We start from the raw sequence: 25941 nt of genomic DNA, 5'->3' as shown, positions 1-25941 counted from the left end.
CCTCCCTTCAGACATGCAGCATCCTTTTCCAGGCCCTCTGGCTCTGAGCTATGGCAGAAATTCAATGGATAAAAGTTACACTTAATTTCCAATAGTATTAAGGAATCTAACACTTTTGGATGACTACATTCCTGGTGCAAATGGTCTTGACCATTAAATATAAATCCTAATTTGAGAAGATATGACTGAGAAAACCATGTTATTAACTTTTAATATATATATACACATTTGATTGAGTATGTGTGAGTATAATCTGTCTCTCTAGAACCAAGTTCATCTATGTACACATTTATATACATAAATATCTATCTCTTGACATTGCATTTCTGTCTTTGGGTCATTGTTTTCAACTGGACATAAAGGACAGGCAGTAAGAGTTTACCACTGCTGTGAGAATATACTTCCTAGAAATAGCAAGTCCAAAATAAAAACAGAAAGGAAGGGACAAGATTATAGCGTTTGTATTTCCTATAACAAACTGGCCTGTCATGTTCCCAAAGATGGCAAGCATCTATGATCTGTACACCTTATTAAATAATCTTATTAAATAGAAACACAAAATATACACATTTACAGTTATTAAATAAGCCACAGAACTTCTATCTACAGCCACATTCAGAGACTGCCATGCCTTCATATTTAAACTTGTAGGTAACGACACCGTTATCTAAATAGAGTATAGAGATGGGTTCCAGTTTGGTGGGCACACAGCAGGCTTTGGAAGCCTTCTGGGAATTCTTGAGGTGAACCAAGGCTTGGATAATTGCATGCTTTGTGGGTGTGAGATGCTCGGCTAGTGGGTAGTTGCAAACACCGCGACATTCATAGGCTTCATATCCAGGGGGTGCAATGATCCAAGAGTCCCAGCCAATCTCCTTGAAGTCAATGTAGAGGGGTGTCCTCTTGCAGTAATTTCCCTTGGCATTCCTTCTGATGCGGGCGGTGGAGTCATAAATGATGTTTGACCTCATCTGCAGAAGCGCCTCTTCACCAGGTCCACTAGAAAAATCATCCAGGCCTAGGTTGTCCATTTCCAAAAATTGTTCATGTGAAATCATTTCATTCAGCTCCTCTTTCTGCTCCTTATCACCACTTTGGTCATCCGAAAACACTACAATCAGAGGAACATGCTTGTTCTGGGCACTGGTGTCTATTTCTAGCTGTCCCTTGCCAGTATCTTCAGTTTCATCATTTCTGCTCTGAATATGGACCTCCAGTTGGTGGGTGGACGGGCCTGACTTTTGCCAACGTCTGATGGCCTCTGTGACATCAAAAGTCTCCCACTCGCTATTAGTTCCATAGATTTCTTCAGACACCAAAACAAGCATGTTTCTTTCCTCTTCGTTGTCCTCTTTGCTTTCTAGTATTTCAAAAATGGTAACTTTTCTGTCCACTCCTTCAAATATCATGCGATCTCTCTGCACCAGTGTGTACAACCTGAGTTCAGCCATGATGACATCTTCATGGTGAGGTATAGACACATTGAAGAGAAGAGGGTATTTTCGGAGTCCATTAAAACTGTCTGGTTGGGAAAACAAATCTGAAAGGGGAATGCAAAAAAAAAAGTTCAGTGAATATTATAGAAAAATATGTGCTTATTTGTAAGCTAGGAGAACGAGGAGAAAAATAGCAATACATTAAAAAATAAAGTTAGCATTTTCTTAAATATAATGTCATGGTTGAATGAAAAATTTAATTAAGGATCCAAGGCTAAAGTAAAGAATGACTGCCTTATGAAAACAAGGAAATGCAACCAGTCTTGCTTGAGTAGTACATCAGTCAAACAGAAATAGACTGAGAGGTACCTGGGAGATCATTCAATTTAGGTAATTCAAGATTACCCTCAATTTTTCTAACCAATAAGACTTTTCAAATGGGAATGAAGTAGTAGTTCTTTTCTAGAAAGATTTCAAAGATACAGGCTTTTAGTATTTTTAACACATTTATAATAGGTGGAGATTACTAGATAGCTAGCTGGGCTCTCGCCTTTCTGAAGAAATTGTGTAGAACAGGAATGGATAAACTCTATATCCTTTATTTTAAAAATAATTACTGAACCTAACTTTATCCAGTTGTTTCAGTATTATTTATGAATATTTATGACAATTTAAAAGTTAAATAGTCACAATAGAAAGCATATGTACTATGTATCTGGACTTGTGCTGAATTAGGTTACTAACCTCAGGGCCAGAGAAATGGTAGAGAGGTAGGACATTTGCCTTGCATATGGACAACCCCAGTTCAATCCTCAGCACCACAGATAGACTCCCTAAGCACTGACAGTATACCTAAATATAGAGCACTGCAGGATATGACCCAAAACTAAAGTAAAAGGCTGCTGATGTCTGACTTAGACACTAACACCTGATGAAGTAAACAAGATAACCATATACCAATGAAGTCACAACAACTGAATACTGTACATGCTGTCCTATACAAGGAGAATTGTTTGAAAATTATACCTAGTAGATATTTTGCTTTACTTATAAAACTTAGAACCCTACTCCTGGTGGGGATTTTGACACAGAATAATGACCAAAGAATATTTATGAAACAAAATTGCAAAAGACTTTTAGCCTTAAAAACACTCCTGCAAGGGGCAAGAGCGGTGGCACAAGCGATAAGGTGTCTGCCTTGCTCATGCTAGCCTAGGATGGATCGAGGTTTGATCCCCCAGCATCCCATATTGTCCCCCCAAGCCAGGAGATATTTCTGAGCACATAGCCTAGAGTAGCCCCTGAGCATCACTGGGTGTGTCCCCCCCCCAAAAAAAAAACACTCCTGCAAATTTTTCATGTTATCTTTCTACCTGAGAAATTTGCAGGAATCCAAAGATCCTGTACACTTTTCCAAGGTAATTTATATATGCACCTATAAGGAAACTTAAAGGAAATTCAGCATCAATGGGTTTCATGACATCACAGATGCTAGAAATGATCTATCCAGAAGTTCTATAGAGTCTTTGACAGCACTTTCCCAATGTATACATGTATATTAATTCATTATTTAAGTGGGCATATGCTCCAGGTTGTGTTTAATATTTCTCTTACTTAAAAATACTTTGTACATATAATTCTGTTTGGACTTACTCCAAATATAATTATTTATTATACTTCTAACAAGAGAGTTCAGATTGGGAATTGAGAGATATATGGAGTTTTTTCAATCTACATTAACAAAAATATATTTACATAGCAATGATTTCATGTGATTCATATGAAGTTGAATAAATCTAAATTCTTGGACATTGGCCTCAAAACCAGCTATAGTCACACTTTGTTTCTTAATTCAATCAATCATAGCTACCATTTATCCTCTGCAGTGTGATGCAATTGATATTTGTTGAGAATTAAATAAATAATAAACCATCTGATTTATTTGTATTTTTTAGGGTGCTTCCCATATGAATCTGGGAGTGAATTAGGGACACTCAAGAGAGATTCTGGGCCAAGAGAGTTGTAGATTTAATGTAATAGCTAAAGGATGTGATGTTGTTCTGACAACTCAGGGACACCCTGAGGTGTTGGAGGCCTTTAAAGCTGTATCAGGTTCATGCTAGACATGCATCCTAACTGCTGTACTATCTCCTGGTCCTTAAATTCCTCCATTGAAGGTTGAATGCTCTCTTCACCATTTTTCCAAACACCTTGGATGTGGTCTTCCTCTCTACAGAAAATGCTTTGCCCTTACAAATCTAACTGTGACTTCTCCCTATGGAAATCTCGTTTCCTCATCTCCTTATCAGGAAGTTTATTCCTTTTAGTATCACTTAAATACATATCCTATTTATCTTTCCTTTTCCATTTATATCTTTGTATTTCAGTGGTTTTTGTTTGTTTGTTTGTTTTCTGGTGATGGGGACTGAACCCAGCTGTCCTGCATGCAAGGATATGAGGTTTTCCGTTAAGTCACATTCCCTTCCCTCTTCATTTGTTGTTTTTCTTTGCAGGAGTTGGGTCATACCCAACATTGCAGGGTCTGGGAGACCATGCTCTGCAAAGAGACCCCAGCTGCATGCAATTTAAAGCAAACTCAATTCCCTTCCTGTGACTGGATCTTCCCAACTAGATTGTCACCATGTTGATCTATATCACACTTAACTTTTCTTTTATGTATTTAAACTAGCATGATGTTTGGGTGTTTTTGTTTCTTTTCATTTGAGGGACACGCCCTATAGTGCTCAAGGGTTATTCCTGCTCTACAGTCAGGAATTACTCTTGGGGGACTATATAGGATGTTGAGGATCAAACCTAGGTAAGTACATGTGAGACAAACACTCTACTCACTGTACATAAGCTCCTTAAAAGGAAGCACTTAAAATATTGATTAGATGATTATTTTGGGTGTCAGGTCAAATTTACTTATGGGTATAACATTTGTACTTAATATAATAGGCTTGGGAGCTGTGACCCATCTTATATAAATAAAAACTATTTGATTCCTCTTGTACAGAGAACAATACAAGACAAAAATATAGGAAGGCTTAGTCTGGTTTCTCCAACCAGGGGATACATCAAAAACAAAGTATAAGAAGAAAGGAATTACAAAAAGTAAAAGCTGAGTTTGGGTGGTGTTAGAGATGTTCACTATCTCAATTGTGATGATATTTTTAGTAGATGTTGATATTTATAAGTTCCTGTCATATATATTTAAATATTTAAGTACTTAAATATTGGGTTTAATATTTCTCTTATTTAAAAATACTTTACACATATAATTTTGTACTTCAATATTTAAATGCACTTTATTTTGATAAGTCAATAAGACTGTTGAAAAGTTCAACATACATGATGACATATGCAAATGCTATAGAACAATGATATAGAAGCTACATTTTAGAGCAAAGCAGCTAATGCTAGTTGATTTCATTTCATGTATGAGATGTTCTGCCATATTTTCTTATTTAATTCTTACAAGAATTCTTAACTGTGATCTTAATGACAATTAATTAAGAAAGTATTGATAAATTAACTGATCAATTACTTAAGAAAGTACTGCCATTCTGTTTAATTTACAACACAAAAAACTAAACCTATGGTGCCAGAACAATAATACTTGCCTTACTTGTGATAGACCTGTATTTGATCCCTGGCACCCCATATGGCCCCCTGAGCTCACTAGAAGTGATCCTTGATCATAGAGCCAAGAATATACCCTGAGCACTACCAAATGTGATGCAGAAAAAAAAGAAAAGAAAAAAAGTAAAAGAAAGTGCACCTCAGTTAGAATAGTGGTAGGAATTAAAATCATGTGTTTTCTACCAGGGTGTGGCACTTATTTTCACAATAGTTACTTTGGGGGCCTTTCTCATTAAAGGATGTGAACGAACCCTCACAGTCATCAGAGAGGTAAAAGCAGCCAACAGGGTGAGCGTAGTTGAAGATTAAGATCCTTGTATTTTCACATTTCCACCCAGCCCCACGAGAGGTGTGGGCATCTGAATTGTCAATTAAGAGTTCTGCTGCTGCCCTTTCTGACTGCCTGTAACAGGTTTTGTAAGCTCCACTTCCTGACCAGGATCCTATTACTCCACCCACAACAGATTTGAAAAATAAAAAAATTAGTGATACGTTTTTTTCCTGGAAGATATAAACATTTCCCTACCCTCTGAGGCAAGCACTGAAAGCTTGCCTCAAAAACAAGAGGGCATTTTCCTGGAAGGAAGCTGTTCATTTTCAATTCAAACTCACCTCCAAAAGAAATATGTAATTTCATGTTATTACTAAATGCTATTAACTGAAATATCCAATGTCAGTAAATATAATAAATTTGTATGGTCAACTAAATTTTTAAGGTAAGCAGTATCTCAAGGTCTGAGAAATACCTATTCTGAGAAATACTCAACATTTCCGCCAATGCCAGCATTCAAGAAATTAACTAGTGGTTTTATAATTAGTAGTTTTATGAAGCACTTAATAGAAAATGGGAGTGCTTTCTAACCTGGCCTCTTTTGAATCACTCAGTTGAGTGATGTAGCTATATTACTTGAAATTCACAGGTGAGAAAATTCAGGTTCAATTGAATTAAGATAATTATTCATAACTAAGTCAATCCACTATCAAAATTTCAAATCCTGGGCTGTTATTTTATTTATTTATTTATTTATTTATTTATTTTTGGGTTTTGGGCCACACCCGGCAGTACTCAGGGCTTATTCCTGGCTCTGTGCTCAGAAATCACTCCTGGAAGGCACGCGGGACCATATGGGATGCTGAGATTCGAACCAATGCCCGTCCTGGGTCAGCCACTTGCAAGGCAAACGCCCTATGAGATGTACTATCTCTCCAGCCTCTGTTATTTATTTGGCACTACTTTTTACTTTAAGAACAATCGACCACAACCTTGATCTAAAATGTCTTTTGTACCACATGTCTTTTGGAATGTCTTTTGGAACCACAGCTATTACTGTGTGTGTGTGTGTGTGTGTGTGTGTGTGTGTGTGTGTGTGTGTGTGTGTGTGTGTGTGTGTGTGCAAGCGAGTGTGTGTGTGTGTAAAAGAAAAGTTTGGCCCATTAACACCACCTTAAGCAAAAGATTAACCTGTATCTTTATATTCAGTTACTGAATTTAAAGATCTAGGAGGATGAGGATGTAGAGAAAGGAGTAGAAAATACTCTTTTAATACAAATAATTAAAGCTTCAAAATTACTTATCATAGGCACATATAATTAATTGAATCATTAATTAGGTCATGTGCATTTTTCTGGAAGCCAAAATCAGCGCTTCAAGTATGTATGTGTCACACCAAGCACACCATGACTTTATAAAGCATCTCTAAAACGTTTACATCCTATCTGAACATTTCTTTTTTTGTTTTGTTTTGTTTTTGCGGGGGCCACACCCATTGATGCTCAGGGGTACTCCTGGCTGAGCGCTCAGAAATCGCTCCTGGTTTGGGGGGACCATAAGGGACTCCAGGGGATCGAACCACGGTCCGTCCTAGGCTAGCACTTGCAAGGCAGGCGCCTTACCTCTAGCGCTACCACTCTGGCCCCTGAACATTTCTTAAATTTGATCACGAAACAGAAACTTATTTAAAGTTTGAGGGAACCACAGTCACAGTTTTCTGTGTTTTGGTCAGTTTTCATTCTAAGCTGAAGTGAACATATTTTGCCATCAGTAACGTCAAGTGAAAATAGCATTAACTGGAGAGCAATAAAAGCATAGCAGTAATCCAACATTAATTTTTTATTTTATTTTCTATTTAAATTTTAAAATGATAAAGAGCTAATTTAAAATGGATGTAAAATGATAAACTCTTTAGGACTTTTGATTTAAAGATACGTTTAATACCTTTTAATACTATTTAGAAATGACTAAAATGGTACAACGCAATACATATATTTCTCAGGTATATCTGTTTTACACACACCCTTAAGAAAATATCATTTCCCTATCTCTATTATTTCCATGCCCTATGATTTTATTTATTACTTTTTTGATAAAAACAAATATCACAGCCAGATTTCATCCGTTTAAATACAAGCTTACCTTCATTCTTGAAACTTCTAATGATGTTGGCAGATGGCATGGAGGAGCGGTCTGTTGCAAATCTGTTGTAGAGTTCCAGCATGTACTCTGGTGGATCAACCTTGCCTGCATCCTGCATCGGGATGTCAGACAGGTTCAATGTCTTGAGAAACTCATTCTTCATGCTTTGAAGAAGAGTGCTAAAGTCAACCCCATCTTGCTCTGAGAAGACATCATCGAAAAGGGGCATGTCTTCTTCCAGAGGAGACTGCTCCAGGCTCATAATGGGGCTGCCAGAAACCCAGTGAGCCCCCAGGCAGAGAAGAGCACAAAGCTTAAGGATCAGAGCGCCCATGACTGCTTGAGCTCCCAGGCCAACCAGGGAAGGTTTAGCTCTCCTGGGCTCAAAGTGGCAGTTTTATCTTGTGGAGTGTAGATGTCTCGTGTCACTGGAGACAAGTTTGGAAACTTTTCCTTCTCTCTCCCTCCCCCAACCACTCTTCCTCCCCCCCCCCCCAAAGTCAGGTTGCAGTAATTGGATAGCAGGATCCTTCATAGGGGCCCAGCCTTTCTTATCTTTCTAGTGTAAACTTGTGCAACAGATTTTGTTTCTATCTTGCAATCCCTTTTTCTTTTAATGAGCATTTTGTAAACATTTCCACATTCTGACACTGACTAGGAGATAGGACAATTTTCTCCTAGCAAAGGCTCTGTTTCTCTTCCTTTTAATTCACTTCCTTTTGGCAGAATTGCCAAAATTCTGCTTTTATGTGATTCAATTTCACACATATATAACATAGATATTAAGGATTAACATAATATGTATCAATGACTATTTACACAAATTCAAATGACAACTTTTATACTGCATAAATGCTTTTTGTAGATTAAATATTCAACATTTTCAAATTAATTTGTTAATAGATAACAATAAAGTTACCTTAGTTCCTACACATTTATGTACTAAAAATCAATAAAGTGAAAATTCATGTTCAGGGGCCGGAGAGATAGCATGGAAGTAAGGCATTTGCCTTGTGTGCAGAAAGTCGATGGTTCAAATTTCTGCATCCCATGTGTTCCCCCAAGCCTGCCAGGAGCAATTTCTGAGCATAAAGCCAGGAGTAACCCCTGAGCACTGCCGGGTGTGACCCCCCAAAAAATGAAACAAAAAATAACTATGTTCACCACCCTTCTTTTAACAGATTTGATCTGACTAGAATGACTTCCAAAAACTAAGGTGGATGTATAATTACTATAATTATTAAAATTAAGTAAGTGGTCTCCTACTAACAGACATCATACTGAGAACTTGACATTCAACTCTTAATTGACTTTTACATATATGGTTAGTAAAGTCCAATAAATTGTCAGAGATCACAGAGATACGTTGACAGGATCAGGAATTGACCCAGGTATTTTAACTCATCTGGGGAAAAAGTTATCTTAACTGGAATTAAGGCATCATAACTGGAATTCCCTGAAATTGGGACATGGGCAGTGAGGCTGCCTCATGACAATAATAGAGCCACAGATCAGTCCTTACCAGGGAATCTGCAGACAGGCAGTTATTTACAGCCTGTCACTCAACAAAGAACTAAGATGTACAGTATCCAAATCCATCTTTTAGAGGTAAATCAAGATGACCAACAAGTGGCTCCAGTAAAAGTTTGGTAGTCATTATGAGGCAAATGAAAATATCAAATGCCTTGACATGAAAAGCAATGGTTAGTACTATATGTCTGGGAAATAAAATACTCATCTCACTTTCTCACCCAAATTAATAGAAGGCACAGCATGGTGAAGTCAAGGAATCATGTAGGCAGCCTTAAAGGCTGCTTTATCCCTTTATCCCTTGCACTGTCTTAAGAAGACTGTGTTCAGGTATTTGCTTCCCTGGAATATTCTAAGTTTCCTAAATTCTCCTATAGTTATCTGAAGAGGTAGTGACAGTATACTCTACTTTCCTTCTTTCTCTAGACTCTCTAAGGTATTGATCATTTTCTGACTCATTCCCCTCCTCAAATGCAACTTTTACAGAATTTTGGAATTGCCATATGCAGGATGGTATTGTGAAAGGAAATTCTTCCCCAAAACTGTTATTTTGTTTAATACCACTCTTTCACTTAAAGTTCTCTACCTCCATTAAAAAGGCAATTGTAGGCTAAGAATAGATGTATACCTGGAATGCCAAAATGAATCCAAGAGTCATTGGCTATCCTGAAGGTTACACATTTTTTTAATATCTTTATTAAAGCACCATAGTTACAAACATGTTGGTAGTTGAGTTTCAGTCATAAAACGTCCAGCCCCCTTCACCAGTGCAACCTTTCTGCCAATGAATGCCCCCCATTTTCCTCTTCCAGCCCTCCCCAACCTCCCCTACCTGTCTTTAAGACAGGCATTCGATTTCTCTTGCTCACTACCATTGTCATTATAGGTGTAGTTATTTGTCTAACTGCACTCACCAATCTTTGTGGTAAGCTTCATATCATAGGCTGGTCCTTCCAGCCCTCATCTCTATTGTCTCTGGGTATTATTACCATACTGTCTAAGAGAGGGTTTAGACAGCCATACCAGGAAGGCCTTTGTATCACGTCCTGCATCAAAACCAGCACCCGTTTATCTTTCCACACACAGAGATGTCAACGCACACTCCAAATCTCTGAATGGCAGGCATGTGCATGTAACTGCCACAGGACAGCAGAATAAGTGGCAGTACTTAGAACTTTGACGGGATGCTTCCAAAGGTCAGAGGCACAGATGGCCCTTGCACCTTGCAAAGTCAGGTTGTTGATAGTCTCAAGATTAAGGCATGTACCTGAGACACCATAAGCTCCTGAGCAGGTTCTCAGTGTTAAAGAAACCATAGGGTTAAATATTTGGACATGTTTCTTTAACATAAATATTTTCAATTTTAGTTGATAGATAGAAAAGAAATAGGAAAATGACTATAAAAATACCAATACATAATTCCAATGTGCAATACATCTTGAAGTTCAAGATTCTAAAGCCCATAATTGTGTTGGTGAGATTATGAAGGAGAATGAGATTGTTACCTGGAAACAAGGCAAATAAGCTTCTTCCCTCTTCTATGCTGGACACTTTTTGACATTACTTGCAGTCTCTTGATTTTCATGATTTTTTTTTCTAGAAGCTCTCCTGTCTCTAAATCATCCAGATACTTCCCTATTCCTTGCCTTTTTCTTATTTTTCAGGGAACAGCATATCTTTTTATTTTGCACTGACATAATTAATTTGGATCTCAGTCATTTGGAATTGCTATTTGTTTAAAGTAAACTGAAAATAAATCACTGCTTTCCAGAGTCAAAGGTATGAAAGGTATGTTCAGACAGTTTAATGGAAGCCACACATGTAGAAAATTACAAAAAAAAATAGATTTCTCATCAGAAGATGCTCTGTCCTAGGATGTCTACAACAACTGCAACTAAGCAGAACTTTTCCTGGGACCACAAAGAAATACTTTATCCTGGGCTTCATCCTAAGACCTGTGCAAAAACCAAAATCTCTAACCAAAATCTCTAAGCTCCAGGTCCTTACAGTGACCATTAACTTGATTGTACTTCAGAAATATTGCACTAGTTTTGCTACCTGGTTAAGATTTTTCAGATTTGTTGTGACAGTGGTAACTGAGGGATTTCATACTTGGTTGTGCCACTAACATCATAAACAGCAGTGCCATCAGAATTTGGTGTGGAACATGCCTGGCCCTGAGCTGCACTAGAACCTTCATTCACATCTGAAATAATTGGTTATACTTCCCTCCTCTCAAAAACACATTTATTCACTGATTAAGATAAGCTCTATACATTGAAGAAGATTATATTTATCCAAAGTAATATTTTCCTGTTTACTTCTTAAATTGCAATGTCTAAAAATGAAATGGGCACTGACAGAGGATATCCTAGGAGTGGAGCAGCTACTCATCAGCATGCTAGAGTCACGAGAGGTGTTTGACAGCTTTGCTAAGCAACCATAGAGTGCAAAGACAAAGACGCAAATCCAGCCAGGGCACTCTGCCACCACACGAGATAAGTCAAGCCCTTTAACACCAGAGGCTGCTAAGGGTTTATTCCACACTCTCAATAAGATAAGCTGCCATTCACGCCTCACAGACACTCTGATCTGGAAAGCAACTCAGAGGAAAAGCAAAGAGAGTCATATAAGTGCTATTATGTTAGTGAAGAAAATGAGCAAATTTAAGGATTTTTTTAAAAGTCTAGTTCTAGGGGCCAGAGAGATTTTGTCTTGCAGGCAGAAGGATGGTGGTTCAAATCCCGGCACCCCTATGGTCCTCCCAGCCTGCCAGGAGTGATTTCTGAACACAGAGCCAGGAGTAACCCCTGAGCACTGCCGGGTGTGACCCAAAAACAAAACAAAAAGTCTAGTTCTATCAGGAGTCAAGAATTTGTCTCCTGGGTTTTCCAAACATATTAATATTCAACAGGGGATAAGAAAACCTATAGAATCCTACAGATTGACACTCAGTGTCAACCATTCTACCATCATATAATGACTTTAACTCTGACAGTTGGCATGACCCCTCTTTATTTTACAAGTGAAGTTGAACTATAAAGACTATAAAGACTTTGACTCAAACTCCTACTCATTCCATTCCCCCCCGGTATTTGTCTACATAGTTACTATAGTCAATTATAGGAAGGTAGGCAGAAGTTTATATAAAGTTTATATAAACCCCCCCCCCCGGTATTTGTCTACATAGTTACTATAGTCAATTATAGGAAGGTAGGCAGAAGTTTATATAAAACCCTGATTATATGATTCCTCTAAGGACTTGAACATAAAGCGGTGTGATTCTCCATATTGGCTATTAATGTGTTTTCCCAAAGGTTGAAACAATATTCTAATGTTTTCATATGTCCTAGAATAATTCCAATTGTAAATGTTCTGCCCTAGTTCCCTAGAAAAAAATAGATAAAATGTTTCTTTTGAAGCTGTTAGTCCTCTTTAATTAAGAAAATACGGTTGCCTTGTCTGTAGAATTTAGAACCTTTAGCCATTTTGAAAGAACAAATAGAATTATCTTCTGAAGCCACCATTAGGACTTTCTCTATGTTGCTCAAGGTTAAACCAAGCCCCACACATATATGACATAAAGAATTCAGAAAGTGATTGTGACAAGATGATGAACACCTGAAAGGAAAAGAGTAATGGTTGTTTAAAAGAAATTCATCTTAGCTGAATCAGTCAATAAAGGTCCACCATATCCTGAGACTAAATAACCACATCCAATGTTAAAAAGTAACCCTTTGGCCCTCCAGTTTCATGATGCATTGAGTCAAGTCTTATGGATGAGAATTTCTAACATTCAAATTTCTAAAGTACATAAAAGTCATCACTACTAGTTTTAAGACACTCTGAAAGAGAAGGACGTAGAGAGAAATATCAGAGACCTACATTATCAGTGGGGAGCCACTTTCCTGACTACTTTCACTTGACAAGTTCAAAGGTTGCATACCAGAGGACTTCTTGGAGAAGGTCTTCCATATCACAGTGATTGCCTAAGTGTGTTATGACAGAACTGTTGCTGAGCATCATACATTTCTTCATGACATCAGACTCTACATGTGACCCTTCTTCATTAAATACCATGCATAGATAAGAAAAAAAAGATATTTGAAGCCTTGTATGATCTTCTATTGTAGGTAGTGTTGCTATATGGCAGGTACTTATAGAATCAGTATTGTGGCCTCTAAACAAAAAAGTGATGGTCACTTTTGCCTTAAAAGGTATTGTTAGTGGGGCTGGGGCAGTGGTACAAGTGGTAGGGTTTTGCCTTGTATGCAGCTGATCCAGGATGAACCGCAGTTCGATCTCCGGGTGTCCCATATGGTCCCCCCAAGTCAGGAGCAATTCTGAGCACATAGCCAGAAGTAACCCGAGTGTCACTGGGCGTGGCCCAAAAAGAAAAAAAAAGTATTGTTAGTCCCCAAGATCCTTTTTCTTTATTCCTCTCAATGAATAAAGGTTAGAAAACAAAAGTCAAGATCTAGTCTTGTTGTGTGATGCCATAAGACAGCAATACTGCATAAGGAGTCCTTACAAAGCCTTGTGAACACATAAGTGAAAAGAGAGCAAGTAAAAAATTTGTTTTGATAAAATTTGTTTGGAGTCTTAGGTCATGTATGTGGCAATTCACGTGCCCTTCAAAGTTTTACTAGTGTTGCTTTTTTTTCTTTATTCAGCTTATGTGTGTAGAGCTCATTGGTCAATTATACCTAAGAATTTTTCTTTTTTTGCAGTTGGGATTTGAAGAAATACTTAAAAGGAAATCCAGTGAGGGATAACAACAGAATTCTTTAAATAGCGAACATGACAGCTAAGAGAATTTGGATAGCTGAGTAAAGAAAAATGTGGGAGTTACCTTAAAGAAATTTCTGCCATTGCCTTATTCTACCACTCTCTCCACACAATAATCATTGACTGAGCTAAGATGAAACACATGAATGAACTCTGTGGTTAAAACAGAAGGACCAAATCTGTAGTAAAAATAATTTTAAAATATGTGTTCCCAAGCTGTTATTCAAGGCAGAGGAATGGTCATTCTTTGTTGCATGGTTGACATACTTCTAAGTTATATCAGCTTCCTTGAGATAAGGCTAGAATGTCTGTCTTCTAGAATATCGAGGACAACTCGGGGACAGAGGCTATATTCTATTCACTTTTTCCTGGAACCTAGTGCGATGTTTGACACATAGTACATGCGCAATAGATCTATAAAGGAATGTACTGTAATATGACCCTATCACATATTTATCTGCTTTGGCTTTATTATAGTACTATACAGAGAATGAAGCCTAAAGATGTTCCAAAGACTCTAACTTATGGTTTGAAGAGACAATTTTATACAAAGGTGCACGTAAAACCTTACATGAACAAGGCAGGGACTTGATCTCTGAACACCACTGTGAATAATCCCACAATCCCCAAACTCTCTCTCTCTCTCTCTCTCTCTCTCTCTCTCTCTCTCTCTATCTATCTATCTATCTATCTATCTATCTATCTATCTCTATCACACACACACCATGATTCTAATTAATCTTTCTCAAATTTTCTTCAAAATTACTGTTTTGCCTTTTTTTTTTTTCAATTTCGTTGACTCCCTTTCCAGGGTTTTCTTTGGAAAATACTGAAGTCATCTATCTCACTATATTTTCTTGAATTAAATGTTCTGGTAGTTCTAATCAGGGGTATATTTATGGAAATCCTGGACCTCTAAGTAGCTGAAGAGCTGAGTTAAGAAGAAACTGGGCCACCTCTAGATAGAAGACATTCTCTTCTTTTCTGGATCTATAGAAGAATCGCTTAATCCTTTCTTTTTCTTATTGTTCTCTGTCAAGTTTTTGAAATAGTATGTAGTAAGGTCTTTGGGAAAAGAAATGAGACCAATGCTGCCCTCAGTTCTAGACTTGGGACCTGCAAATAGACAGAGAAAGGACTTTTTTCTTCAGTCAATCTAGCCTTTCAGTAGACTTTATTGTTGGCAGCAGAATCTTCATAGAAATAAAGTGAATTTTTCCTATAGTATGCATTTTCTACATTGATGTTTTTCTCTGGAACTTGTGGTTATTATATCAGACAGTTCTTTCAGAAGCCAGGAATCTTGAGCTCCAGCCAGAGGCAACTTATCATGGTGAATAATTCATCATTCACCACCACCACAAGAACAAATGTTTATTAAGCACCTACACTGTGTAGTGCACAGTGGCATTGGCCTGTCCAGAAAAACCACCACAAGAGCAATAATAACAATAATATTAATAATAATAACAATAAAAATAACCATTTATTTAAGAACTATTATGTTTCAAGCACTGTTTTTTTTTTCATTATCTCAAACACTGTGAACCAGAGGTTAACATGATGAGGATTCTAGTCAGAGAGTTAGAGAAAAGATCCAAGATCGATACTAGTCCTGATCAATTCCAAATTCTGGTCATCTGCCAAAACACTGGTTTGTATATCTAAGAGATGCTACTTTGGTGAAATCAGAGGATGACTGGAGAACACAACTGGAAGAAGAAAGATACAGCACGGGGTGGAGGGCACCTTTGTATGAAAGAAGAGAAGAATATATGGGTAGCGGTGTAGTCTTATTTGAGTGGGTAGAAGACATTGAGAAATCTCATGATTAATAGCCTCAATTTTCCTCAAGAATTAAAAGGCAAAATGGCCTGATGAGTGAAAGGAGTGCAGAGCTGAGATAGAAATGGAGAGGGCGGCGGTGGTGGTGGTAGTGGTGGTGGTTGTGGTAGTGGTGGTGGTTGTGATGGTGATGGCAGCTGTTGCTCTGATTGGCAATTTTCCTAATCCTCAACTCCTCCTTTTGCCATCTATAAAATAAGAATACTAAAGTTTCATATTAGCATAATGACTCAGTTCTGTACTCGTTATTGTGCGTGTAACAATTTATTCAGCTTCAGACTGAAATCCTTTGTTTTTCTCTGTTTTGATTTAATTTTATTTTAAAGACTAATATGTTCTCTATCTTCTTTTAAGCTCAACTTGTAATTAAATCTATTGTATGAACTACTTAAGATATGTTAAATAAATAAAGTAATACACAGATAATTCTAACTTAATGAGAATATTTTATAAATTGTAAAGGCCAGATTCTGTAGATGACTAGTATAGCTGTCACAACTAGAATTCCAATTCAGCCTCCATTAGCTGCATCTAAAAAAAAATAATGAATTGAGGGGAAAATGCAGTGTGTCATCCAAAAGAAATCTGAAATTCTTTTTTCCATGTTCTTATAGGAACAGGTTGATGGGTGAGAATGAAACAAACAAATCATAGAGATAAAATTAAAGAGAAAGGAGCAAAAAGTCCCACAACCATTAGGATGTGGGCTAAGAAATGACTTATTTGTGGTCTTCTCTCTCTTTCTCTTTCTTCCCTCTTTTTCCCTCCTTATTCCATCTCTCACCTCTTTCTATTTTTCTTAGTTTCCTAAATTATTGCTTTATTTGTTATTGATTTTTAAATGTGTGTCTACTTAATAAGAGAAAACTTGACTTACTCTCAGTTCACATCTGTATCATCAGACCTTCACAAAAAGAATTTTGTGAAGTGGGGCCAGAGAGGTAGCACCATGGTAGGGCATTGTTTGTCTTGCATGCTGCCAACCCAGGATGGACGGTGGTTCGATTCCCAGTGTCCCAGATGGACCCTGAGCCTGCCAGGGGTAATTTCTGAGTACAAAGCTACGTGTAACTCCCAAGCACCAAAAAAAAAGAAAAGAAAAGAAAAGAAATTTGTGAAGTAAGTAGAGCAGAAAAAAATTATCCTATTGTGTAATTTGAGAAACCAAAAATCCCCAATTTGAAGACTTTCTACAGAAATCCCTGTCTAAAGGGGAAAAGAGGGAGAGAGAGAGAGAGAGAGAGAGAGAGAGAGAGAGAGAGAGAGAGAGAGAGAGAGAGAGAGAAAAAAAGAGGGGAAGAGAGAAAAGTCTACCACAGATGAAGGAAGCTGGGGACAGGGGGGAATTGGGGACATTGGTGGTAGGAAATTTCATTGGTAAAGGTTGTTGGATATTATATGACTGAAACTCAATTATAAAAAAACTTTGTAACTGTGGAAATATAGTTATGAGATCACATACATTAAAAATTAAATATACAGGCCCGGAGAGATAGCACAGTGGCGTTTGCCTTGCAAGCAGCCGATCCAGGACCAAAGGTGGTTGGTTCGAATCCCGGTGTCCCATATGGTCCCCCATGCCTGCCAGAAGCTATTTCTAAGCAGACAGCCAGGAGTAACCCCTGAGCATCGCCGGGTGTGGCCCCAAAACAAAACAAAACAAAAGTTAAATATACTTTGTATGACATTAAAATAAGTAAACAAATCGAATTTTTAAAAATAATCTCTTTAAATCACTGAAAGAGATAGGCACACTTTGCATGCCTAAGACTCAGTTCCTTCTTTACCACTACATTCCCTTCCCCCACCAGAACTGCCTAGTGTCATCCTAGAGGACTTCAACCTCTAAGTTTTGTCAACCACCTTTGGTTTTGTCCCTGGTGGCCCCTGGTGCCATAGGACTGAGCAGCAGCTGCATTTTCTGGCATTAAACCATCTAGCCTAGATGGTGGGAGGGACCTTTGTTGAGAATACTTCAAAGACATTTTTTAAAGGTTATGAAAATCAATACTGAGCTCTAATAGTTAAATTTTAGAGAGCCAGGCTCAAATGAGTTTGAAAATAGGAAATTACATTTTTTTTTTTTGGTTTTGGGTCACACCCGGCAGTACTCAGGGGTTACTCCTGGCTCTATGCTCAGAAATTGCTCCTGGCAGGCTCGGGGGACCATATGGAACACCAGGATTCGAATCACTGTCCTTCTGCATTCAAGGCAAACACCCTACCTCCCTGCTATCTCTCCAGCCCCAGTAAACTACTTTTAAAATAAAAAATAAGCTGGATAGTTTCAGAATAGTTCTGAAGTTTAGTAGTCTAGTTTGATCAATTGTTTTAATAATTTCAGATACTACAAATTTTAATACTCTATGGGATGTTTACTGACAGTATCTCAAGAATTATCATTCTTAGTTTCAGCAAAACCAAGCACAAAGTCATTAAATATATTTTGTATATGTAATTTCTGACTTCTCTTTATGTAAATCTAAAAATATTTCTTGTTTCTATGTTCACTCAATAGAAGGTAGTGCCCACTCTCAGTAAAAGGTTAAGAAAGGAAACAGAAAAGTATCTTCAATACTTTTAAGGATGTAGATAAAATCATCAAATATTTGTTTTATTATTTCAACTAATATTTTTCAAAATATATAAATTCATTATAATGCTAGTGATAAAAGAACATATAAAATAAAATATAAACTTATAAAAACAAAAACATGTACATTTAGAGTAACTTATACTTCACATTTTATAGACTTTTCATGAATAAGAATCTTCAACATCAGCATCAGAATGATAGTACAGCAACTGAGGCACTTGCCTTGCATGTGGCTGCCCCAGGGTCTATCCTCTGCAATCTTGAGCCTCACCAAGAGTTATTCCTGAACAAAGGGTCAGATGGAGCCTGAGAATAACTTGGAGTAACCCTAAAGAAAGAAAGGTAATCTTCAACATTAATGTCATCAGTTGAGTCATTTTAAGCCAATTAACACATCTTCTATATTTAACCAATTTCACCTATAAGATGTCTGCAAAGTTAGCCTTTTACTGGAAAACCCATTCCAAGCACAAGTATGCATTTGAATAATTTGGCTTATAGGATCTTAACAATCCTGAGGAATATAAATCTGATCTACAGAAGATAATCAACTATTTTGTTGCTTTTCAAACCGATCTTTAAAAATATTTTCTCACTCTTGTCACTGTGGCGGATATTTGGAAACATACTTCTAGAATAATCAAGCTATGGGGTCAATTTCTTTCCTTTTTTTTTTCCCAATTGATGCTTTTAGGCTGATGTTTTCCCTATGCAGTACTTTACTGTTTAAAAGAAGGTGACATCTGCAGTCATTGTAACATGGTTTTTGTACGTCTTTAAAAACAAGTGGCCTCCTTTCTCAGAGAGAATTTGAAGGGAAATTCTTGCCTTTCATTTGAACCTGTGGCAATTGCTGGTCTCTGAACTGGCTCTGCCTTATGTTTTCCATTTGCCTTTTTACAGCCTGATCTCTGACCTTGTGGGTGAGAAGAGCTGCTTAAAACAACTCAGAAAAGAGTGAAGAGCTCCAAGTTAAGATGGAAATACGTAAATGGAATAAGATATCAACCTGAAAATATGCTCCTGTGTATTTGAGACTTGGCATTGCAAGGCTAGATAGAATGTGGCCTTTCATCAATATATGATTGGTTTTTCCCTGGCTGCCTTTCTGGCAGTGTGATAAGATTCCTCAGAGTATCTGTTTGAAATACATTCATTTATCATAAGAATTTCAGTACCTTTTCAGAACAGTTAACATTTAGACCCCTGAAAGGTAATGATTTCAGAATGGACCATGTATGGGGGAAAATACGGGTAATGACAGTCATTCCAGAGAAAGCATAAAGAGGATCTCAGATTGGCAACTAATTTTAGTTTTCCTGCACATGCTCATCCCACTGTCACATGCTTCTCTATCTCTCCTCTTACTGAATGTTTCGATCATGCAGCAGGAAGTGTCTGATGGCTTTTATGGGCATCTTCATGATGCTCTTCCCAAAATGCCTTGGAAGAAGTTGGCATTGCCCTTTGGTACCAAGGATTTATGAGAACGACTTGTATCATTCCATTGCACAGAGAGCATCGATAGATATCAGTATTCTGAAATAGCTGTGGGGCATTGCCAGCACACATTTTGCAAGTAAAAAAACTTATGAGTAGTGGATTACAGTGAGAGAACATTTGGAAAATGTATTCATCACAAGATGGAGTCATGTGGCTCACACATTAATGTTTTATCACTTAGTGATTGTTGTTAGTAAACTCAGAGGTAGTCTACCAGACAGATTGCCTCTGTCCAAATACAGCCTGAACCACAGATGCAATAGAATTCTGACTGTACTTATTTATAAGACAGCACAGAAAATATTCTTAGCTCATATGCTTTCTACTCTATTATTGCTATTCAATAAGCTAAATTCATGAGCATGTATCTTCTCTCTTACCTGTATTATGATTAAATATTTGATCTATTTGTAACTCATAGGAAAGAGAAGGCTTTAATTTGTAAATGAGATATGTCCAGCATGTTAAAGATTCTTGACTATAATCAGAGATTATTATCTAAAGGAATTACGTCATGTCTATTAGAACCCTTGAAGCAAAATCTCCATAAGGAGCTCAATGGGGTGGTAAAGTTAAAGCATGAGAAGAGTTTGATTTATACCCTTTTAATACAAAATAAAGATGTAAAGAATTTTGTACTTTGATTTTTTTTAAATTAGTGGTAATCATTCCCTTCTCAACCCACTGACTTTTATTAAACAAAGCTGGACACTTAGATTAGAATGTCTTTGCACCATTACTTTTGTTGCAATCCCTTCCATGTGTTTTTAAAATACAAAAGTTTAAATAAATATTCTTTTTCTATCACACAAACTTTTTATGTTTTCTATAAGGCTGATCACTGGTTATATAAACTTAAACTGGTTACTGATTCTTTCTGAGACTCTGAGATGAGACTATGTCTAGTTATCTATAAAATAAATGATCAGAGTACTACATTGTGGAATTGGTGTGGAACTAAACAAAATCATTTCTATACATTATTTTATACTCAAGTATGTGGATTCTATGTACACACTACCATTATTTACTACAAATACTTCCTTTTATCTATTATAGTCATTTGAATAGTCATTTTTGAATGGTTAAACTTTATGTGAGCTATGTTTTTTATGGGAACTGATTTAGTGAAATTGGTTTCTGGGTCATACCCTGTGGTATTCAGGGATCACTTCTGGCAGTGACCAGGGGAACATATAAGGTGCTGGAATTGAATCTGGGTCTCCCATATACAAGGCAAACACCCTGCCCATTGCACTATATCTTTGGCCCAGGCACTGTTATTTTTAATGGTGTAAAATAAGGGAAAAAACCCTGCCCAAAGATTTGGGGTGCAGGTGTATAATTTTTAAGATTATTAAATCAAGACTTAATTAAGCACTAAATTAAGTACTTTAGTTAGTAACAGGAGATTATTTAATACAGAAGAGTATTAATAATATTCAAATAATAAATTCACATATATAAAATATAATCCTATTTGTTGAAATATCATAATTTCCTTGGTTATAAATATAAGATCAAACTGATACATCATCTAAAAAACTTTAGTATCAACTATGTATGATTTTTATTTACCAGTTTAAGTTTAGGAAATAGCACCATCATAGAGGAACAACTTCCCTTCAAATCAGTGATTTTTGTGACAAACAAAACAGGGAAAATTATCTCTCATGAACAGATGTTAGGATTAAGGTACTAGTCATATTTCTACCTTCTTCCCCCAAGACTAACACCTCCATCAAAACTTTCTTTTTCTTTTTGGTGAAAAATTGCTTTCCACCTCCCCTCCCACACACAGCTCATCTGAAAATTCTGGATTCCTTTGACTGCACTTTTCTAGACTAAGAAAAAAGGCTATTTCCGTTTTAGGCGATGAATAACTGGGGGCTGTTTACTTCAACTTTATTTAAAATTCAGTCCTAAGAAATGTGGTTGATATAAAAGGGAAATAGATATGGAGTGTTAAAAGAGAAGTTTTCTATTGCTTACAGAAAAAAAATTAAAATTGGGGTCCAGACAAAGAGTATAATGGCTAAGGTATTTGCAGGGATGACCAAGGTTTGATCCCCAAACACTCTGTATGATTCCTTGAAGCCCCCAGGAGTGAACTCACAGAGCAGAGGCAGAAACAATCCCTGAGCACCGCCAGGTGTGGCTTCCTCACCCACCCAAAATTAAAATCGTTCAGCAGAAGCACCCATCATTCCCTGCCTACCGGGGGATGGCACCCCTTCCATCACCCGGAATCATCCGCTCTGACACATTCAGAGCTCTGCTTCTCTTCCAGCCTTTCAGCACCAAACATTGGACACACATTCCTTTAGAAGTTGCAGCGGCTGCTGCTCCGTGCGACAAGCGGTCATACATTGCAGATGCACACACAGTCTGCAAAGAGTGGCAGAACGGGTTATCACGGATCAAATTCCTGCGGCAGTCACTTCCTCTCCTTATCGTGGAATCGGGGCTTTTTATGAGGGCCGGGGATAGATGGAAGTGCTTTCAGTGAACCAGCAGTGCTTCATAAGCATGACTTCTCGGCAGTACGATCTGCTTGTGGTTCCCCGCTGAACAAGTTGTTTTAAAAGACAGTTGATACTTGGGAAGAAGTGCTCTGAGCAGTAGGGAGTCCAGTATTTATTAAGCCCTTCCCTCACAAATGCCATCTGAACGTCAAGCCCCTGGCAGGGTAGGTAGACAACATGAATCAGGAACAGAAGGCTTTGTGCTGTTTCAAGTCTGATTCTAGGAAGGCCTAAGGGTAGTCAAGCTTTACTCCCAGCAGGATAGAGCTTCAGCCCGGTATGACTCTGTCTGTAAAACCAAACAATCAACCGTTTGCAATGCTAGGCATACAGACATAAACCAAACAGGAAAATAGCTTCTATGGAATTCGAGATTATAAAAAACAATCTGAAACTTGAAGTCCAGATTGATAGGAAATCTGAAAATATCTGTGAAATTAGTACATCGAAGCGATTTCAGCAACGATTAAAAAGAAATGATTCCATTAGGAAAACCAATTTCAAATAAAATCTCTAGCATGATTTAAGTTCAATGCCCTGCAATGTATGTCTCAATCCCATTCTGGGGGACCCAAGCACCCTGGAGTGTAGCCCTGGTGGTCCTTGAATCACACTGCACCATCTTAGCCCTGTGTCTTCCAGCCAGCCAAGTGTTGAGTAGCTCCACAGCCCTGCCAAAACAACTTATACAATATTTTATTACTGAAGATCAGAGGCTTATCTAGCTATGATATAAGCTTTCTAAATTATGCCACAGAAAATATGCCTTTATTAAATCATGAACTATATTATATATATCACATTATGTAATATACATATATATATATACAATGCCCTTCAATAAAATAGTTCACTGTTATATAACGCTTCCTCATAAACATCTCTGTGAATAATCATAAATGAAGGGTCCTATCATTAATTGCCAGATGTAATTCTCAGATATTATATTTGGTTAAGGAATTGCTAGAGTTCTTAATTCAGCAACATTACAACATAACCTTAAAATAACATGTAGGTAAAAACAAAAAAATTAGACTAAACTTTTCACTCTTGAAAGGATCATTTACATCATGAAAAGAATGCACATATGTATATACGTGGTGGGGGAAAGTGTTCAACAGGCAAGAGGGGAGGCTGAAAGGTAGTAATGTGCCATGCATGAAATTCTATCAGCAGCCAATACTATAACCCACAGTGTCAAAAGTTATAAGAAATAAAAAAAGCCTCTCAGAGAGGCAAACTGGTGAGTGAGAGGTAAATGAGGGGGTTGCATTGTTGAGGAAAATGGACACTGGTAAAGTATCAGTGTTGAAATATTATATATCTGAAATCCAATTATGAATAGTTTTTGTAATTCACAGTGAGTAAGTAAAATGAAAAGTTTAATGTGTGGGCAAATGATAAAATGAACATCTTCAGGATGTCTCTATAATCATCATTTGAGGGGTTATAGAGTTGGTTGGTTGATACTGGTTGGATCTTCTCTACTATTATCTTCACTTGTTAATGAGCTAATGGGCTCCTACACAACTTTCTCATGGTGTCTGCTATCTTCAGAAGGTAAATCTTTGTAGTTTCCCCCAATGGAAGCAAGCTTCTGGAGGTTTAAATTGAATATTGCTCTTTTCTTTCTGACTAGCCATCAACCAGTGATAGGAGCTATAGGTATATGCCATATGTGGTGCAATGGGTAGAGCTATTGCATGGCCTAATAAGTGATCATGCAGTTCAGGGTACAAGAATCAGTGAGTGTGGAGTGGGGGGTGGGGCTGGAAATGAATGAGCAAGCTGAGGGTCTGGCTATTGTAAATAGCGCTGCAATGAATATAGGAGTAAGGAAGGGTTTTTTGTATTGTATATTTGTGTTTCTTGGGTATATTCCTAGGAGTGGTATAGCTGGATCGTATGGAAGCTCAATTTCCAGTTTGTGAAGGAATCTCCATATCGCTTTCCATAAAGGTTGTACTAGACGGCATTCCCACCAGCAGTGAAAAAGAGATCCTTTCTCTCCACATCCCCGCCAGCACTGCTTGTTTTCCTTTCTTGTGATGTGTGCCAATCTCAGTGGCGTGAGGTGGTACCTCATAGTAGTTTTGATTTGCATCTCCCTGACGATTAGTGATGTTGAACATCTTTTCATGTGCCTTTTGGCCATTTGCCTTTCTTCTTTTTCAAAGTGTCTGTTCATTTCTTCTCCCCATTTTTTGATGGGGTTAGTTGTTTTTTTCTTGTATAGTTCTGTCAGTACCTTGTAAATTTTGGATATTAGCCCTTTATCTGATGTGTATTGGGTGAATAATTTCTCCCACTCAGTGGGTGGCCTTTGTATTCTGGGCACTATTTCCTTTGAGATGCAGAAGCTTTTCAGCTTAATATAGTCCCATCTGTTTATCTCTGCTTCCACTTGCTTGGAAAGTGCTGTCTCCTCCTTAAAGATGCCTTTAGTCTCAATGTCCTGGAGTGTTTCACCTACATGTTGTTCTATATACCTTATAGTTTCAGTTCTGATATCAAGGTCTTTAATCCATTTGGATTTTACCTTTGTATATGGTGTTAGCTGGGGGTCTGAGTTCGCTTTTTTGCAAGTGGTTAACCAGTTGTGCCAACACCACTTGTTGAATAGGCTTTCCCTGCTCCATTTAGGATTTTTTGCTCCTTTATCAAAAACAAGGTGGTTATATGTCTGAGGAACCTTCTCTGAGTACTCAAGCCTATTCCACTGATCTGAGGGTCTGTTTTTATTCCAATACCATGCTGTTTTTATAACTGTTGCTTTGTAATACAACTTAAAATTGGGGAAAGTAATGCCTCCCATATTCCTTTTCCCAAGGAGTGCTTTAGCTATTCGAGGTTGTTTGTTGTTCCAGATGAATTTCAGAAGTATTTGATCCACTTCTTTGAAAAATGTCATGGGTATCTTTAGAGGAATCGCGTTAAATCTGTACAATGCTTTTGGAAGTATTGCCATTTTAATGATGTTGATCCTGCCAATCCATAAATTCTGATAATTTGTGTCTTTATTGTCATTTGTTTCCAAGAATGTTTTGATTTCTCTTTGATTTCATCTCTGATCCACTGGTTGTTCAGTAGTAAGCTGTTTAATTTCCAGTTGTTAAAGCTTTTCTTCTGTGTCCCTTTGTAGTTTACATCTCATTTCAGTGCCTTGTGGTCAGAAAAGGTAGTCTGCATAATTTGTATCCTCTTGATTTTATGGAGATATGTTATATGGGCTAGCATGTGGTCTATCCTGGAGAATGACCCATGTGCATTGGAGAAGAATGTATATCCAGGTTTTGGGGTATGGTGTACTATATATATATATATATATATATACTAGTCCACTTTCTTCCATTTCTCTTTTCAGAGCTAGTATATTTTTGTTGGGTTTCAGTCTGGTTGTCCTATCAAGGGGTGACAGAGCATTGTTGCGGTCTCCCACATTTATTGTGTTATTGATATTTTTTTAAGATTTGTCAACAATTGTATTAAATACTTGGCTGATTCCTCATTGGGTGTGTATATGTTTAGGAGTGTGATTTCTTCCTGTTGTACATATCCTTGATTAGTACAAAATGCCCATCTTTTCCCTTACAACTTTTCTGAGTCTAAAATCTGTGTCATCTGATATGAGTATGGCCACTCTAGCTTTCTAAGGGTGTTGTT

The 25941-nt window shown here is 37.4% G+C and overlaps 1 protein-coding gene across 1 annotated transcript; it reads right to left on the bottom strand.

The window, feature by feature from the left end:
* Window positions 1-599: 599 nt before the first annotated feature.
* BMP10 (bone morphogenetic protein 10) lies at window positions 600-7825 on the bottom strand. The gene is made up of 2 exons (XM_049785064.1): window positions 7492-7825; window positions 600-1540 (listed from the first exon to the last, which is right to left on the bottom strand). The coding sequence occupies exons 1-2, from the start codon at window positions 7823-7825 to the stop codon at window positions 600-602; spliced, it is 1275 nt and encodes a 424-aa protein (XP_049641021.1).
* Between the last annotated feature and the right edge of the window lie 18116 nt (window positions 7826-25941).

Source organism: Suncus etruscus, chromosome 12 (genome assembly GCF_024139225.1).
Source record: "Suncus etruscus isolate mSunEtr1 chromosome 12, mSunEtr1.pri.cur, whole genome shotgun sequence".
NCBI classification, from domain to species: domain Eukaryota; kingdom Metazoa; phylum Chordata; class Mammalia; order Eulipotyphla; family Soricidae; genus Suncus; species Suncus etruscus.
This window is presented reverse-complemented; position numbering and strand designations above follow the sequence as displayed.